Source organism: Carassius carassius, chromosome 14, assembly GCF_963082965.1.
Source record: "Carassius carassius chromosome 14, fCarCar2.1, whole genome shotgun sequence".
NCBI classification, from domain to species: domain Eukaryota; kingdom Metazoa; phylum Chordata; class Actinopteri; order Cypriniformes; family Cyprinidae; genus Carassius; species Carassius carassius.
This window is the reverse complement of record NC_081768.1, coordinates 22,973,471-22,990,085: the sequence shown is the minus strand read 5'-3', so window position 1 is coordinate 22,990,085 and position 16,615 is coordinate 22,973,471. Positions and strand designations below refer to the sequence as shown.

Here is a 16,615-nt window from a genome sequence, read left to right as displayed (position 1 = left end):
ATGTGGTCAGTATGTGCTACGGTGGCTGACATAAGAAATTTCCCATGGGGAAAAAGGGCAGAAAGAACATTACACTCCTCCATATAGAGAAGCGGTTTCAAAATAACCATGAAAACAAAGACAAAGCATCCCCAGGCCATAAGCACAAGACACAACTCATAGAAGTCTCAAAACAAGACTCCTCACTGTAATCTTTGTTGACTTTTGCAGTCCCACTGTTACCATTTTATTTGCACTATTTTGAATGCAATAAACCAGGCCTGAGTTACTGGATAACACTGTGTTGGATTAGTTTGTTGTGTTACTTCCCTCGTAATACTTTCTATTAACTAAATAACCACTGCGTATTCAAACACAGCCCCATTCCTCGCAGCATTCAATTTTCCTCAATGGAGCACTGTGTGTGTTAGCTTCTTGCTAATGCTAACTTTAGCTAGTATCCAGACTAGATAAACAACACGCTCACTGCTTTCAGCACTACATATCCAAGAAAGAGGGTGATGCTTAGGATGTGGTCAGACTGGGTAGGAAGAGGAAAAATTAGAGCAAAAAGTCCCTCTCTTGTCTATTTTCATAGCACCCATCAAGAAACACAGAGTGGTCCTTTTAGCAGGTCGTAAATTTAGAGGCTAGCACATTAAATTTAGCCTGTGATTAGTGCCTGTAAGGCAGGGCAGGGTGTAACTCTGCCAGGAGAGACTCGCTCACTGTTTAGTGGCCTACAAAGTCCCAAATGACTGCATTAGTATGCTTCAGTGTTAAAAAAATAAATAAAATAAAACTACAAAGGATTTGGTGAGGACCAGGCTATCACTAAGCGTTCAACAGCACTCTAACCAGTACCCTTGAAAATGAAGCTTTGTCATAAATGCAACAGCTTAAATAATCTGAACTCATTCCTGAAACGGCAAAGAACTTTACGAATTTCTGCTGAATGCCTTCAGCATCGTTGAGATTTTGCTATAGGGGAAAAATTTCCTTGGGTTAGCGTTATATGAATTTCTTAAAAAAAAAAAAAAGAAAACGTACGGTGGTACCAGGTTACAGTGATATCATAGAAGAACCATGGTACATGTTCTAAAAATATGGCACTATGATGGAACATGTCCAAATCCCGTGGGATTACCATGTTACCATATCTTAAAAACCATGGTACTTTTTTAAAACATTGACAACACAAAAAATGGTCTACACATAATAGTTGTAAAATAAAAAACTCAAAAAAAAAATTCTTAAACCAGAATAAGCTGGTCTTCAATTGGTCTATCTGGCCTACCAGCCTAACCCAGGAAAACCAAATAAAAGCAGGCTAGGTTTATTTATTTTTTTATTTTTTTACACCGCATGTATGGACCGAGGAGAGATTGTGAAACTGCCTGCTGTGACAAAGCGCTCCTATTTTGTCTGTAAATTCAATGAAGGGCATATTATTCTCAAAGCTGAAGTCTTGAAAGCAGATGACATCATCTGACATGTACCACTACACAGTTGACATAATGTGACCCTGTATACAGAGCATACAGTGTGCATGTTGAAAGAAATTTTAAGATGGTTGTTTTGCGTATTTATTCAGGTCATTCAAGCGGGAAAAACGGAGTAAAAAAATGTCTAAAATTAACAAAATGACTTCCTTTCAGTGACAACCGAGGTGCATTTTAAAAGAGTTTAAATGTGGATTTAATTGCAGTTCAAATAAATGGCTTCAAAATGGGTGCGACTCTGCCAGACACTATGTTTAAGTCATTGAGCTCAATATAAATAATCAAAAGGCATAGTGGAAGATTTCTTATTCACAATAAAAACCTAGAGATGCACACTTTTGGTCGCTGATAATCAAACACCCAAATACTGCAAATTGTACCAGTTTTACATATTATTATGCATGGTCTGAAATTTGCTTGGACCTTGAAAGTCTACCATTGCAATACTGAAATATCTGATATTAAACATATTAGCATGATTTAGTTTACTTTAATCGTTTTTCATTTAAAACCAAGCACATCAAAAGTATAGAATTTTATAACTATATCTTTAAAGTGTTGAGGGAATCTCAATCCCTAGTGCACACAATAATGGTAAAAGAAGCATAGCCGCATGCTTCATAATGAATACAAGTGCAACATTTCAAATGGAACCAATCACACTTTATAACATTACTAGACATCAATCCAGTAAACATTAAATATATACGCAGTGATGGCATCTGTCTGGTTTCCAACAATATCTTAAGGGAAAACAATCTTGGGGGTATTTATACAAGTTTTACAGGGGAATTTCTCTGTCCACTTTTGGTTGTTGCACTTTAAACAATATTAGCCTCGAGTACAAACCATATGCTAAGGGCAATGTAAGATACACTTGACACTTACATAAACTTTGGGGGACTTATGCGAAGAATATGGGGGATAAATTGACATACTATGAATAAGGTCCAAAACAAACAAACAAACAAACAAACAAAACAATCTGTTTATATTCATTAACTTTAGTCTATAAGTCATTGTGCAGAACACAAACAACAATTAAAGTGCCATATGTCATTTTAGACTGTCACTGATAAAAAATAGAAAATTGTAAAATAGATTGTTTAAAACAAGGATTATGCTGGGATTACACTACATGAGGGCCTAGTTTTAATTAATCTGTCCTCCCTATCATATAGTACATGGTACACTGTGCTCCCTCCTCCTTGCAATTAATTCATGCCTTTCATTTCTGTCTGCCTCAATTTTAAAAATAAAGCATGCTCAGTGCTGAGAGGTGCGTGTATTGAACTGTGATTTTGTCCATGTACACAAGGCTTAACAAGTGCTGCTTCAGGGAACTTGACACTTGTAGGAGGTCACTGTAAAGTATCTTGAAGGTATTGCTGATAGATTAGCCATGACTTAGCAAATAGGCATATGGTTTACGTGACTAGATATTTAACTTCAAATTATTAGAAGTAGCAGATATTTCAGGTATGAAGACTTCCAAGATTACTTGAATATATTTTAATCAGTGGACTAAAATTCTGTTGATCCATTTGCCTGACAAAAGAGGCTATTCAAAATAGTGTAAAACACTAGAAGACAGAATGAAAGGGGCATGCGGGCAGGATGGTGGAGATCCAAAGGATAAGGTCATTGGAAAAGATTAGAGAGAATAAGACCATCTGATTCCTGGCATGCTTGACACTTCAGCATTTAAGCTAGCTTGACATAATGTACTGCACTGAAACATTTGTATGGCTTTCATGTGTAGTATTAACAGGGAAAAAACTGCTGGAAGTTCATAACATCCTATGTTGCTGTGTATCTAAAGCCAGCTATGTGATGGATAATATGAGCCACATACTCCTCTGGCGACAAAGCTCTTGCCCACAATCCTGCCTCTCTTGGGCACAGAGCCAGACCTCATTTGACCTTGAGTGGTGGCTCTCTCTCTAGCCAGCGGACACGGACTTTCTGTTTGTAGTGATACTCCTTCAGGAAGTCCTGCATGGTTGGAGGCAGTGGCAGGGCACCAATGCCATCGTAGGTGGTGTGTCTGCAGATGGCAGCTCGTGCCAGATGCTGAAGGCTGAAAGGGAAAGTCCGGTGTAAGGGAGCAGTGAGCAGGGGCTCAAAGAACATACAGGCACTGGGGTCTTTATAGTGCTCCAGCAGGCCTGTTACTGTGGAAGAGTGGAAGACACAAGGGTCATGTGCATCAAAGCTAAAGTTGTGATTCCATTGTTCAATGCGAGCATGCAGTGAACGATTGTAACGTCGAAAGCTAACGGAAAACAAGTAGTCCTCCTGAGCAGAATCACGTAACAGGAAGGTGCCCTCTGGTCGTCCGTCCAGCAGTGCCTCTGCTTGGTACCGGTCCATCACCCCCCAATAACAAGGAAGAGCAGTTATGGCTTGTAGGTCAGGCACCAAACAATGAATATAGTCAATCTGCGTGTGGACCTTCCAAGGCCCTAACTGTCTGGAGCAGTGAGTGTCCCCAGAAGCATGCCTCTGCTTGGGCCTCCGTGTCTGTAAGCAAAGAGTAGTTGAGTCTTCCTCAGAGTCACAGTCAACAGTGTGCGATGGCACTGCCATACTTGCTGCAACCTGTGTGGCAATCCCCGATAAGCCCCCAGAAATAGAGGAGACTTTCCCCAGACTTCTGCCCTCACCAAGTCCTTCCAAAACACCAGGAGCCATCTTTGGTCCCAGTTTATAGAGGGAAGAGTTTTGTGAAGTTGCTTCCAGCGTATGGATCTGTGCATTTGGAGGGGGATCCACTCCTTCCTCTATGCTAAGTCTACGCCGTTCACGCAGCCTCTCCTCCTCGTCCTCAGGGGATGGATGTGCCGAATCAAATGCATCTAAAAGAGCAGTTGAGGAATGAGGGCTTACTGGCGCCGTATGTTGCTTAATTAGGTGCCACTTGTTGGCCAGATCTGACCCGGGTGGGAAAGGGCATGTTTCGAGCATGAGTTCAGTAAGGTGGATCTTACGTTTGGTGGACACCTGGCCTTTGGCTGACTGAGAGCGGCGCTGTGTGGAGAGAGGAAGGCACAAGCCTACGGTTTCCCTAAGTCGTTGTCGTAGAGAACGGGTGCTAAGGCTGCGCCCACTGCTGCCAGCTCCTACAGAATCATTAATCTCTTGGATAGAGCTAACTCCATAGTGACGCTCCCTCCTAGCTGTACTTCCCCTTGAGCGCCCTGTTCGCTTGTCAACCTCAAGTGAACTTTGTGTTTTAGTTGAGCAAGAATGCTTCTTTTTACCTCCCCAGGGAGCGTGGCGTGAGTAGGAGTCCCTACGGACAAGGGGACCCCTCCGTGCATCCTCGCTCTCTTTGTCAATGGAGATTTCTACTATCTGGGGAATATCTGCCACACAGTTATGGCTTCTACCGCCTCCAGGAACCAATGGGAGTGGTGACAAGGTCCGTGAGGGTGTGAAAGACCTACTTTCATAGGGTTCTGCATGTGTTCCCCTGCCCAAGTCCACCACACGGTGGACACAATCTAAATCCTGGCTACACAGATGGGACTCTGAGCCATCGTTGTGGAAGAGGGCTTGGCATCGAGTCCTGAGGTTACCCCACATCTTGCCCACTTTCTCCATAGAATGGAGACAACAACCTATCAGAGAAACAAAGAATTAGAGATTAAAATCTTGTTGTTGTTCATAAATCAGAGACTTGTGATGTTATCTTGGTGTATAATGGATAAGAAATGTTAGACCAGGGGTCTCCAACCCTGCTCCTGGAGAGCTACTATCCACCAATCAAACAAACCTGAAGCAACTAATCAGTGTGTTCACGGCTACTTGATAAATCACAGACAGGTGTGCTGGAGCATTGTTGTAACTGAAGTCTGGATGTCAGTAGATCTCCAGGAGTATGGTTGGAGATCCCTTTGTTAGATGTTTGTTAATTTTAGGGCGATGTTAAGATGGTAGTTTGACAAAATGGAATGTGAAACAAAAAATGTGTGCATCATTTTAGACACAAAGAGCATGTATACGTTGGTTGGGTGCAGGGGTGGTACAGTTAGCACAGAGTTGTCAGGCAGGCATGCATTGACACAAGGCCATGGCTATAAATGAACTGAGGGATCTGCTCCCAGCTGATCTGCTGGTATGTACTGTATTACTGAGCCAGTCTGGACCTGACCAAGAACTTTCACTGTCATGGCAGCAGACACATACACACTCAAAATGCACAACAGAGAGGTAAAGAAGAATGGATAGGGGGAGCACAGACAGAGAACATGCAGAATGACAAGAAAAATTATGTCTGAGGGGTGGTTTCTGTTCCCTTTTTCAGGAACAAAAAGTGCTGATCTTGTTTAAAACACTGTGGTTGCACTGCACAAATTATGCTAAATTGAGGCCACCGGCAGATCAAGCTCAGATCACCCCATTATAAGAGAAGACCAAACGTATCATCTTCACAGAGCAAAATATATAGCTGACTAGTCTAAGGCCAGGATAATACATATGATTTAAAAGGAGAACTTAATATTTGAACAGGCAATCTCATAAGCTTACAAAAAATCTTCCAGCAACTCCAAAAAGTTCTGGACAGGCTGGATTCTATGGGACATTATTCTCATATCCAAATCATACCAACACTCAACGTTACATGGAATGTAGCAACACAAAATGTATCAACAGGACAAATGCACAAAAAGAAAATAAAATAAATCACAGAGCCTACAAAAGTTAATTAAAGCTATTGTGTATCATAATGTTTCAACATGTTTGATTTTTTGTAACATATCAAAGACAGCAAATTTAAACTATCTGGTACAAGTTAAGCCTTTCTGAAATGGTAAATGACTTTAAATATGCCAGGAAAGAGCAGCAAGATTTTATGCAGAGAGTTACATAATAAATACTGACACACTGAGATAGGGCTTTGGACTGAACCCATCCAATGATCTAGAGCTTCAAGCACCAATGCTCTAAGCTACCCAATTATCCAGTTTTATTCCAGCAACAATTCTAAAGGTTTCATTAAATGTTTAAGTGATGAGAAGTTGATCTTTGGCAAACGCACATTAAATCAACATTTTCACATTTACTGTAGCTGATTGCCAACCAAAAAACAACGTTGCACCTGCAGAGTAACATTCATATTACACTTCAAATATATGACATGATGAGACATGGAATCTTTTATTTTTTCACACGCTTTTTTTTCTTCTAACTCTACCCTTTCAGCCTCCAAATACATATCTAATGCACTGCAATATAATATGCATCAGCCTTGTTTGTTTTTTTTCCATGGTAGTTGGCATAATTTTCTTTTGACTGCAAATCACTTTCACAAAAACAAACAGCTTTGGCTTCCAAGAATGAATGCACAGAGCGGGTATTCTCTCCAAAATGTTCCTGGGAAAACAAAGGTGAAATAACTTTGTGTAGAACATTTCTGAGAATGAGTTTCTTCACAGACACTAATTGAAAACTTTTTTTTTCATCGTTAACTCACCCTCATGTTGTTTAATTTTCTTTCTTTCTCCATATATTTTTTTTTCTTCCATTACACAAAGAGATATTAACCAAAATGCCCATGCATTTCCATGCAATGAAAGGGAATGCAAATATAATAAGTGATGCAACCAAAAATATTCAGCCAAAACTGCAAAAACATACTTTTTTGGAATGAAATTAATAGTTTTGGAGGGCTGAAACCATTGACAGAAACATCCATTTGACTGTGTCCGTTTCAAGATACACAAGATTTTAAACAGGTTTTTAATTTAAAGGCAATATGTAAAATTTGTTTGGTTGAAATATCAAGAGCTGCTTATTGCTGAAGAACTTTACTATGACTATTTTCATTTTTCATCTGAGAACACAACACCTTGAATGGCATTGATTACACAGTTACTGAAACTTGATGGCAAACTTTATTTTTATTTTCTTGGCTAAATTATTTTTGATAAGAAACAGTGCATCACTAAACTGGCTTTTACTGAAAATGTACTCACCCCAGAGGTGGGTAGTAACAAGTTACATTTACTTGAGTAATTTTTTGGGGTAACTAATACTTTTCGGAGTATATTTAAAGATGGGTACTTTATACTCTTACTTGAGTAAATTTTTGGGGAAAAATCTGTACTTTTACTTCGTTACTGTGGGCGACGCTCCTCTCGTTACTTTATCTTAATGCAATAAATGTTATAAATGCTTCAGTTTATTCCAGACGCGCCGTCTACTTTTCTCTGGGCAATGAGCGATGCCCATTAGCGAATGATTCATTCTTTTGAGTCAATTCTGTTCAAAGGCTTGATCAAACCAATTGGCAAACGAGTGAATTGGTTCATGAATCAGTTTGAATGAGTCGTTCAGTTCCCTGCCGCACGCGCTGAGCGTCTGAAGTGGTTCACTCGGTGTTGTAAGGTTTAAGAACAGAAAGAGCGTTGAAAACGTGGCTGGAACTGCACTGAATTGAAATCTGCAAAGGCTATTATTTGCTAGCGATGGAGATCCTTATTAGATGAACACCGCGTGTGCTGTCTACTGTTTAACAGGTAATAACTTGGGCTACATTCGATTACAGTACATGATACCACGGTGACATTAGTTTGTTGTATGTGTGTGGCTTATAACAGAGGGGAGTCAAGTTGAATGCAGCTTCCAAAAGACAAAAAATAGCCGATTAAGATTTTATTAATTTTAATACAATCACACCGGTGCGAGTACGTTCAGCAAGTCATATCATCAGCTGCTAAATTCAGATCTGTGATTGCTTGCTGGCACTTAGCCAGAGATAGATGCGTTTATACAGCGCTGCGCATTATAACCAATCACACATGATTCTTTTGAGCTTATTAAAGCATTGGCCAATCAGAGGCGTTCAGATGAGTCATCGCTAAAATGCCGGTGCTTCCTTCACTCGCTCACTGACTGAATACCTCTTTCTGGCGAATTCTTTCGTCAGAAACAACAAAGTGCAGATGTGTGTACGAATCTTTAATTAAGATATTGATTTCACAGTGTTAACAGTTTAAGTGATTTTAATGGGAGTTTCTGAGAGTGATTGAAATCTAGACTGTCAGTGAAAATTATCTTTAATAATGTAAATGTTATTTGCTCTCTTTCTGAACAATGAAAGATTAGTAGCAATATTTATATCACATTAACTTTCAATGTTAAATTCACATTTAATATAAAGTCAGTCGTATTAAAAATATGTTATGGCATGACACCTATATCTGTTACTTAAGTAAACAGACAGGGTTTTATAATAAATTACATAAATTGGAGTAAAGGCTGATGAAATATATACATTTATACACGCACACATACATTACATACATTTTATCTATATATCTAAATAAAAATAGGCTCTGTATATATGACCCAAAGTAACTAGTAACTAACTACTTGAGTAGATTTTTTATCCGATACTCTTTTACTCTTACTCAAGTAACTATTCAAGACCAGTACTTTTACTTTTACTTGAGTAAATATTTCTAGAAGTACTTTTACTTGAGTACAGTTTTTGGGTACTCTACCCACCTCTGACTCACCCTCAGACCATCCATGATGTACAAGAGTTTATTTAGCATTACATCACTTGCTCACCGATGGATCATCTGCAGTGAATGGGTGCCATTAGAAACATCACAATAATCCACAAGTAATCCACATGACTATAGTCCCTCAATTAACGTCTTGTGAAATGAAAAGTTGCATATTTGTAAGAAATAATTCCACCAAGAACACATTTTTAACTTTAGACAGTCAATTCTGGCAAAACAGTAGTCTTTAATCCATAATATTGCTTTCCCCAGTGAAAAAGTCATCTCAAAATTTACATGCAAAAAGAGTCTAAACAAATATGTGGTTGGATTTTGATGTGAGAGGACAAGGGATGGACTTTTTTTTTTCACTGGTGAGGTGTTATGGACTCTTGGTCGAAAAAGAGGATTTAAAGTAAAAATGCCTTAATGATTGATTTCTTTCTTACAAACAAGCCATTAATTGATGGACTGGAATTGTGTGAATTACTTGTGGATTATTGTGATGTTTTTATAATCTGTTTGGACTCCTATTCTGACGGCACCCATTCACTACAGAGAATCCATTGATAAGCAAGTGATGGAATTTAATACATTTCTCCAAATCTGTTGGGATGAAAAAACAAACTCACCTATATTTTGGATGGCCCCAAACCACATTTTTTTTGGGGGGGGTGAACTATTCCTTTGAGTACACCGACAGATACACTACATGTCAATGCATCCTCAGCAAACAAATTGTTTTTTTCGTTCTTGCCATTCTTTCTGCTAATAAATGAGTGCAGAGATGAGACATAATGAGAACAGTTGGATAACTCTCACTTCTGTGACTGTGCATGTCTTGTGTAAGTTCTCTTCAGAAGCCTTTTCTTCAGACTCCTAATTAGACGGTCAAATAGGGACAGTTTGTCTTCTCTCAAAAACTGCTCTGATCCAACTCTCTTGGAGGAGAAAATGCAGAAAAGCACGAGAGTTCCCCAAAATTAACAAGGCCAGAGCTCAAGCACATGTCATTATCAGACCAGCAGTTTGGGATGTGAAACTCCTCTTGTGTAGCTCTCCTGCATAAAGGCACTTCAATTTGGCGGTGTGGGTCAAGAGTATGTGGATGAAGTGCCATTGTGAATGAGTGTCATGAGCTCAGCAGCTCATCTACCTCTACCCTGTGTAGTGTGTACTCATTTTTTCTAATCAGATATCAAAAGGAGACTCTAAGGCATTCTAAAGAAGTGCCTCATAAGCTTGTATTGATTATTTATGCTAATATTACCTTGGAAATAATAAATCATACATGGATTACTTGAAGGTATTGCAATGTGTAGCAAGAGTTAGGAAGCAGTGCATGAGTAAGATTGAGAAAAGAGAGTTTGAAACTACAGACATGACAACACAAATAAACAGTATAATAACAGAAAATGTTTAAGCGTTCTGCAGAACTGTATTAATCAACACATGAAACTAACCAGTCACTTTAATTATCTTGCATAACTAAATGCAGTCCAACTTTGCTCCAAACTGAGAAACAATTAGAAATGTACATGGTGCTAAAATCAAAATCGTAAAATCGTAATCAAAAATGTAATAGGTAATCTTGCACATTTAAACTATTCAAATGCACAATATTTAAATTTAAACTATTACAGTTTAGCAATAACAAAAAAAAGTTATTATCAAAGCATAGATTATTTGTGTATTATGATCTGTTTATCCACTATAAGGACCTTCTGAAGTAGCAGCTAAACTACACCCAAGTGCTTCACCCTAAAGAGAAAAATTGGACAAAGTTAGACTACCGCTGTTAAGCAGCCTCATATTAAAGCCAGAAAATATCCTCTGCAATTTCTCTCAGTTCGACACGCCTATTCTCATGGGGTCCAGATGAGTGGCCTGGCTTTTGGACAGCATTAAGGGGCGGAAGTGTGTTTTCTTTCAAAAGGAGAAAAAAAACGAAGGAAAAAAGTAAAGAATAGTTATTTGTGGAACATTACTTTCAGAGACAAAGACGTGGAATGACTTGGGGCAAGAGCGTATCCTGTGACGTAACCTTACCAACTTAAATATTCTGCGAATTCAGAGTGCCAAACAACTGGGCAAAAGTACAATTGAAACAGTCATGTAAAAACTCACGTCAACCCCATTTCTGAGGTGAATACATGGAGAATCTGTACTTATAATAATAATAATTTCACAACAAGCATTTAAAATTACTGCAATAATGTGGGGAAAAGTCAAAATTTACACTTTCCCTCACTCATAATTTTCAACACAATATCTTGAAGTGGACTAGACACGTTTTAAGTAGCATAACTAGGACCCAAGTTATATCAGTTAGCTGCAAACAACATGCAGCTGACAATGATAAGAAACTGAACCTTCTGACTGCTACGAAGTAGATTCAGTAGCTTCGTTTGTTTGTATTGTTGTACGAAGAGGTCAGTTGAGAATATAATCGCAAATGCTACAGTAATGTATAGCCTACTGTCTAGCCTTCCTTCCCACAACGCTCATATTATTGAACACAGACGGACACTTAACACTCATATCAAACGTGTGCTATGTTTGTGGTGATTTTAATTTCAGGTTTTTAAGTGACGAGCAGGTATCGAGTGAGTGAGCAACGTGGAAGGGAGAGAGAGAGAGAGAGAGAGAGAGAGAGAGAGAGACTCACACACTAGAATCTGTTGGAATGCTACATTGTAACATTCCCAGAAGGGAAACATGCAAAAGCAGCGGTGACATCACTCGCGTTCCGTTACATTAAATCACGCATAAAATCGGATAAAAAAAAACGCGTTAGAATACGCAAAGCACGGCGCATTGTAATGCAGAGCGCGGACACCGCAAACTGGAGTACTTACGCTTTTTTTTTTTTTTTTTGGTGAATATTACTTCGCAGCCGTCTTTTGTCTGAAGGCTGTTAGACTCGCTACTGTCCCACATACGCTCAGCCCTGGCGAATTAAACACAGACGTGTTCGTTCCTGAGGTTGGATTTTTAAAAGCAGGAGAGCAGCTGAATCCCACATCCTTCTGGTCGGTTGGAATGGCAGCATAATCCGAGGCCAGATCTCCGATCCACCAAGCCCGTGCTTCTGCCTGACAAACCGAGCAAACGCGCGAGGAAGAGGCCGATAGCGTGAGCTCGCAGGCGGGTTCAGACTGTAGTTGAGACGCAGGAGGAGAACGCACTTCCGACGGATGGGGGAGTGACGAGCGTATGGCTAGCCAATGAGATCTCAGATCGAGAGAGCGTTGCCTCGGTTGCCACCCTGAAAACGTGGAGGCACGAGATAATGCATGAGTGCCGCGGGATGAATGATTAATGATTATAGTCAATCAGGCAAAGTAGCCATCTGTTGCCTTTAACAGCTCAGTAGTGTGTGTTTGTGTATTGCTTATCAATGAGAGAGTGATCCATAATGTCATTAAATCTTAAAAAGGAAATGTTGACAATATCAAAACTAATTACCATATGCTGTCAAACGATTAATCGGGATTAATCGCATCCAATACATAACATTACATAAGAGTTTGCATAATGTGTGTGTACTGTACATTTGTTTGTGTCTTTATATATACATAATAAATATACACAGTACAAACATATTATGTAAACAAACACTTTTATTTTAGATTTTTTACTATTTTCTTATTAATCGCGATTAATAATTTGACAGCACACACACACACACACACAAATAAAAAATAAATGGCTTAAGCATTCAAAAGCAAAATATTTGTTCATATTTATTTTATCCAGTTATATCAATTAAATAAATAATAAATATTTAATAAATGTTTATAATAATAAAAACATGTTTAGATTATTATTTTGTAGAACAGTGAATTATAATTATATTATTATTATTACTATGCATCATCAATCAAGCTGCTTTTGTCAAAGTGTGTTCTTTTATTTCTTTTGCATATTTAGGATACATAAAATCATAAGAGTTTTTAAGCAATTATTCTTTTATTACACCTTTTAAAAAAAAAAAAAAAAAAGTCATTTAATGGAATGCTGTTTAACTACAATTAATTTGAGATGTGTATGAAAAAAATGAAAAAAAAAAAAAAACGAAAATGTACTTATAATTTTGCCAGGACATTATCTAGTAGTTTTATGGACATTTCTGTTGACCCTAAACAAATGTAATCAAATGCAAAATTCTAATACAGGTAAAACATCTGTAAAAAATAAATATGGAAACTTATTTCATTTTAATAGAGTACATTGCGACCTGTTTTTACATATTTTTTTCTTCTGTATAATCAGATAGCAAATACTGTGTTTTATGAGACACTAGAAGTCTCATAAAGGGAAAAAATGCTCACCCATAAATGTGTGCCTATATGATTTATTAGAGAAGATACTGTTTCTAATTCACATATGGGGAATGTTATGAGCTATTTTTATTTTTTTACATAATCCGAACTGATGCACAAAATTGAATGTGCCATGTTACATATGATTCTGGTCATGAGGTTTAAGTTTGTTCAGAACGGCCTTTCATGTGTCTATTTATGTTCAAACAAAGAAGCATTGTCCACAGAGGTCTGATTTCCACTATTGGCAGTTGCAGACAGTGATTTCTAATGCACTAAGTGTATGAACATAGATGCTGACATTTTGGGGGTGGAATGAAGTAAGCTTTAAGACCCTCAAAGAGCCCTAAGTGGCCGCTTCTATTCTTACAACATAGAGCCTACACACTCATAAACCCTGCACTATCAGTGTCTCAAAGGGGCATTCATTTTCCTCCTACTGGTGATGTCATCATTTGGAGTCACACCACATGCTAGACTCGTGTGAGGCCGTATAGTGCGAGCTAGAACATCTTCGACTAATGTCATTGCAGGCTGAGAATCAGCCTAAAGGGAAAGTCCTGATGTTGAAACAACATCACCATTCATGCTCCAGCAGACATCACTCATCTAATTATTGTGTCTGAAACAAAAGGACACACAGCTCAAAATGAAATACATTAAACGGAGAAATCTGTACTATGGGATTTAATATATATGTGATGTAATTTTAATAGTAGATATTATCCCAGTATTATTCATAATTTTGCACTTTAGTGATCCTGACCTATAATTGCGCTTACATTAATGACAATAAGTTCATAAAAACAGTTCTTGGTCAACTTTCAGAGGGTCTCTGGTGCTTTTATCCATAGAGGGATATGCTCTACACTAATTAATATTTCTCCAGTGGCTCAGCCTTATTGGTCACTGCAAATCTAGTTATGTGAACTCAGCAAACATACTTATGGTTACATCATAAACCAAAATATGGAGGGTTATATTTTACCTGTAACCCAAAATCTTTCTGTATCTCTTTTATCTTTTTAAATTATACACACTTGATACATTTAGCAGATTTGAGAATGGGATTTGTATGTATGCTCATATACAATTTCTTTGAATTAACCTCATCGAGGGATCTTCTCTTTAAAAGATTCTAACAGTTCTGAAGACAAAGCAATATACTGCAGATTCAGTAACTGTCCACCCAATACTTCTATAAAGACACTGCCATCTACTGGATTTTTGTAACTCACTTAATGCGATTTTAATCTTAATCGTTATAATTAAAAGTTGTTTAAATGTTAGACACTGAGCTCCTCTATCCCATTTTATCTTCCCCCTGAGCAAAAGCTGTTTCCTAAATCATTCTAAATCATTCCTAAATGTTCTACACTATGAAGCACCTCAAGAAAAGAGAACAGGGAAGCATTTGTAAAGCACGCTTAAGAAATGTATATGTGCTTTCATGACGCCATTGATGGCACACTGACATTTAAATGAATGATGCAACAGTAGGCAGCAGACATTAGTTATAATTTCTTCATTTGATCATCAAACATCATCTATGGTGTAATAGAAATTCCATCCACGAGGTGGCGCTTTTGGCTGAATATTGATGTTGAGAAGGACCTCAACATCACATTTTCAAGAACTTGTCAAAGTGTTTCAAATTATTTTTTATAATTATTTAATTATTATTTACCCATTTCAATGTAGAAGATACATAAAAAATATATACTTTTACCTTTTTTTGCTGCAGATACACACTGTAACCTAATATTAGTTCATCTTGGCTTGCATCCACTTAACTTGCTACAATAATTAAATTAAACAATTTGTTTTCCACTGCAGTTTTCACAGTACATCATTGTAAACAACCTTATGCAAGAAGAGGATCACATCCATACATTGCTACTGAAATGCCAGTCGAATGTAGGTAGATCATGTAATTTCAAACAATCATTAATGATACAAACAAGTAAAAATGACTGAGAATTGAGACACCTGTGGTCTTCATACGGTCCGTCATTCATTACATGACTTCAGCAGGGTGCATTACTCACACTTGGTATTCACACACACATACACACGTTCTTCTTTACAGCCCTGTGGGTGATGCTTGACCAGAGCGCCGAAGCAGCGGTTCCAGCAGGGCCGCTCCAGTGCAGCACTCACTCAGCCCTCTCCGCGCAACAACTGACGTGTTTTGCGCATTTCCTGGACCAGCCTTCAGACACATAAACACACACACAGTCGGGAGAAAAAGAGGCAGGTCTGCAGGAAACTGAATACCGACGGACAAACAAGGATCTTGGAAAAAGCAAGTGAGTACGGAACCCGTAAACACTGGTTCTCCTGTCTGGGGCGAACCGAAAGACGCATTTGCGGAGATAACTTTCCTCCCAATGCGCGGAGGAGACACATCCAGCGCTCCATTCAGACGAGGGAACGGGCTGCTCACCCTGAGGAGACCCAGCTTATATTTCTGGCGAATTCTGAGGTGAGGAATGCCTGTTGAAACACTGTAGCTGTCCTTTTTCAATTCAACTGGCATTGCCGACTGCCTACAGCGCCGTTTGGACAGCTTCAAGATCACATGCAGGTTGTCCGTAGGTCATAGCAATAGATTCCCTTTCTGTCAGGAGGACCTTCTACACTTTGCATGCAGATCCACGAGGACGAAGAAGAGCATTTACCGTTATTTCATAAACAATCACAAACCGGTCCACCGTGGCATACACTGGTTGAATAATTAACCAGGCTCTGAAGCGGAATATTGTTACTAAACCTTTCAATAGTGGCCATGGTGTTTTTTAACGGTCTGCTGAAGATCAAGATCTGCGAGGCTTTGGACCTGAAGCCCACAGCATGGTCTCTGAGACACGCCGTCGGCCCCAAGACGCAAACCTTCCTGCTGGACACGTACATCGCCCTCAACGTAGATGATTTTCGCGTGGGGCAGACCTCGACCAAGCAGAAGACCAACAGTCCCGTCTGGCACGATGAGTTTGTGACCGAGGTGCACGACGGCCGCAGGATCGAGCTGTCCGTGTTTCACGACGCGCCGATTGGCTACGACGACTTTGTAGCCAACTGCACCATTCAATTCGAGGAACTGCTGCAAAACGACAGCAAACACTTCGAGGACTGGGTAATGTCTTTTTGTGGATATTTCATTGGGCGAATTATGGAGGGTGCCTCTAACCATGTTGGAAAATCCATTTTAATGGCAGCTGTGATTTGGAACATGGTTAAAGAATTGATCATTAACTGCAACCATATTCCAAAGCCAGCAGTACTAACTGGT

The 16,615-nt window shown here is 38.9% G+C and overlaps 2 protein-coding genes across 2 annotated transcripts in view; one reads left to right on the top strand and one right to left on the bottom strand.

The window, feature by feature from the left end:
* Positions 1–3,048: 3,048 nt before the first annotated feature.
* On the bottom strand, positions 3,049–12,198 carry socs5b (suppressor of cytokine signaling 5b). Its single transcript, XM_059566706.1, has 2 exons — positions 11,857–12,198; positions 3,049–5,104 (listed from the first exon to the last, which is right to left on the bottom strand). The coding sequence occupies exons 1-2, from the start codon at positions 11,936–11,938 to the stop codon at positions 3,396–3,398; spliced, it is 1,791 nt and encodes a 596-aa protein (XP_059422689.1). The 5' UTR covers positions 11,939–12,198; the 3' UTR covers positions 3,049–3,395.
* A 2,964-nt stretch (positions 12,199–15,162) lies between these two features.
* Positions 15,163–16,615, top strand: part of prkceb (protein kinase C, epsilon b) — a 133,438-nt gene continuing 131,985 nt past the window's right edge. The window contains exon 1 of the mRNA XM_059566705.1: positions 15,163–16,459. Coding sequence (XP_059422688.1) covers positions 16,112–16,459 — 348 coding nt within the window. The 5' untranslated portion in view covers positions 15,163–16,111. The remainder of the gene's footprint in view (positions 16,460–16,615) is intronic.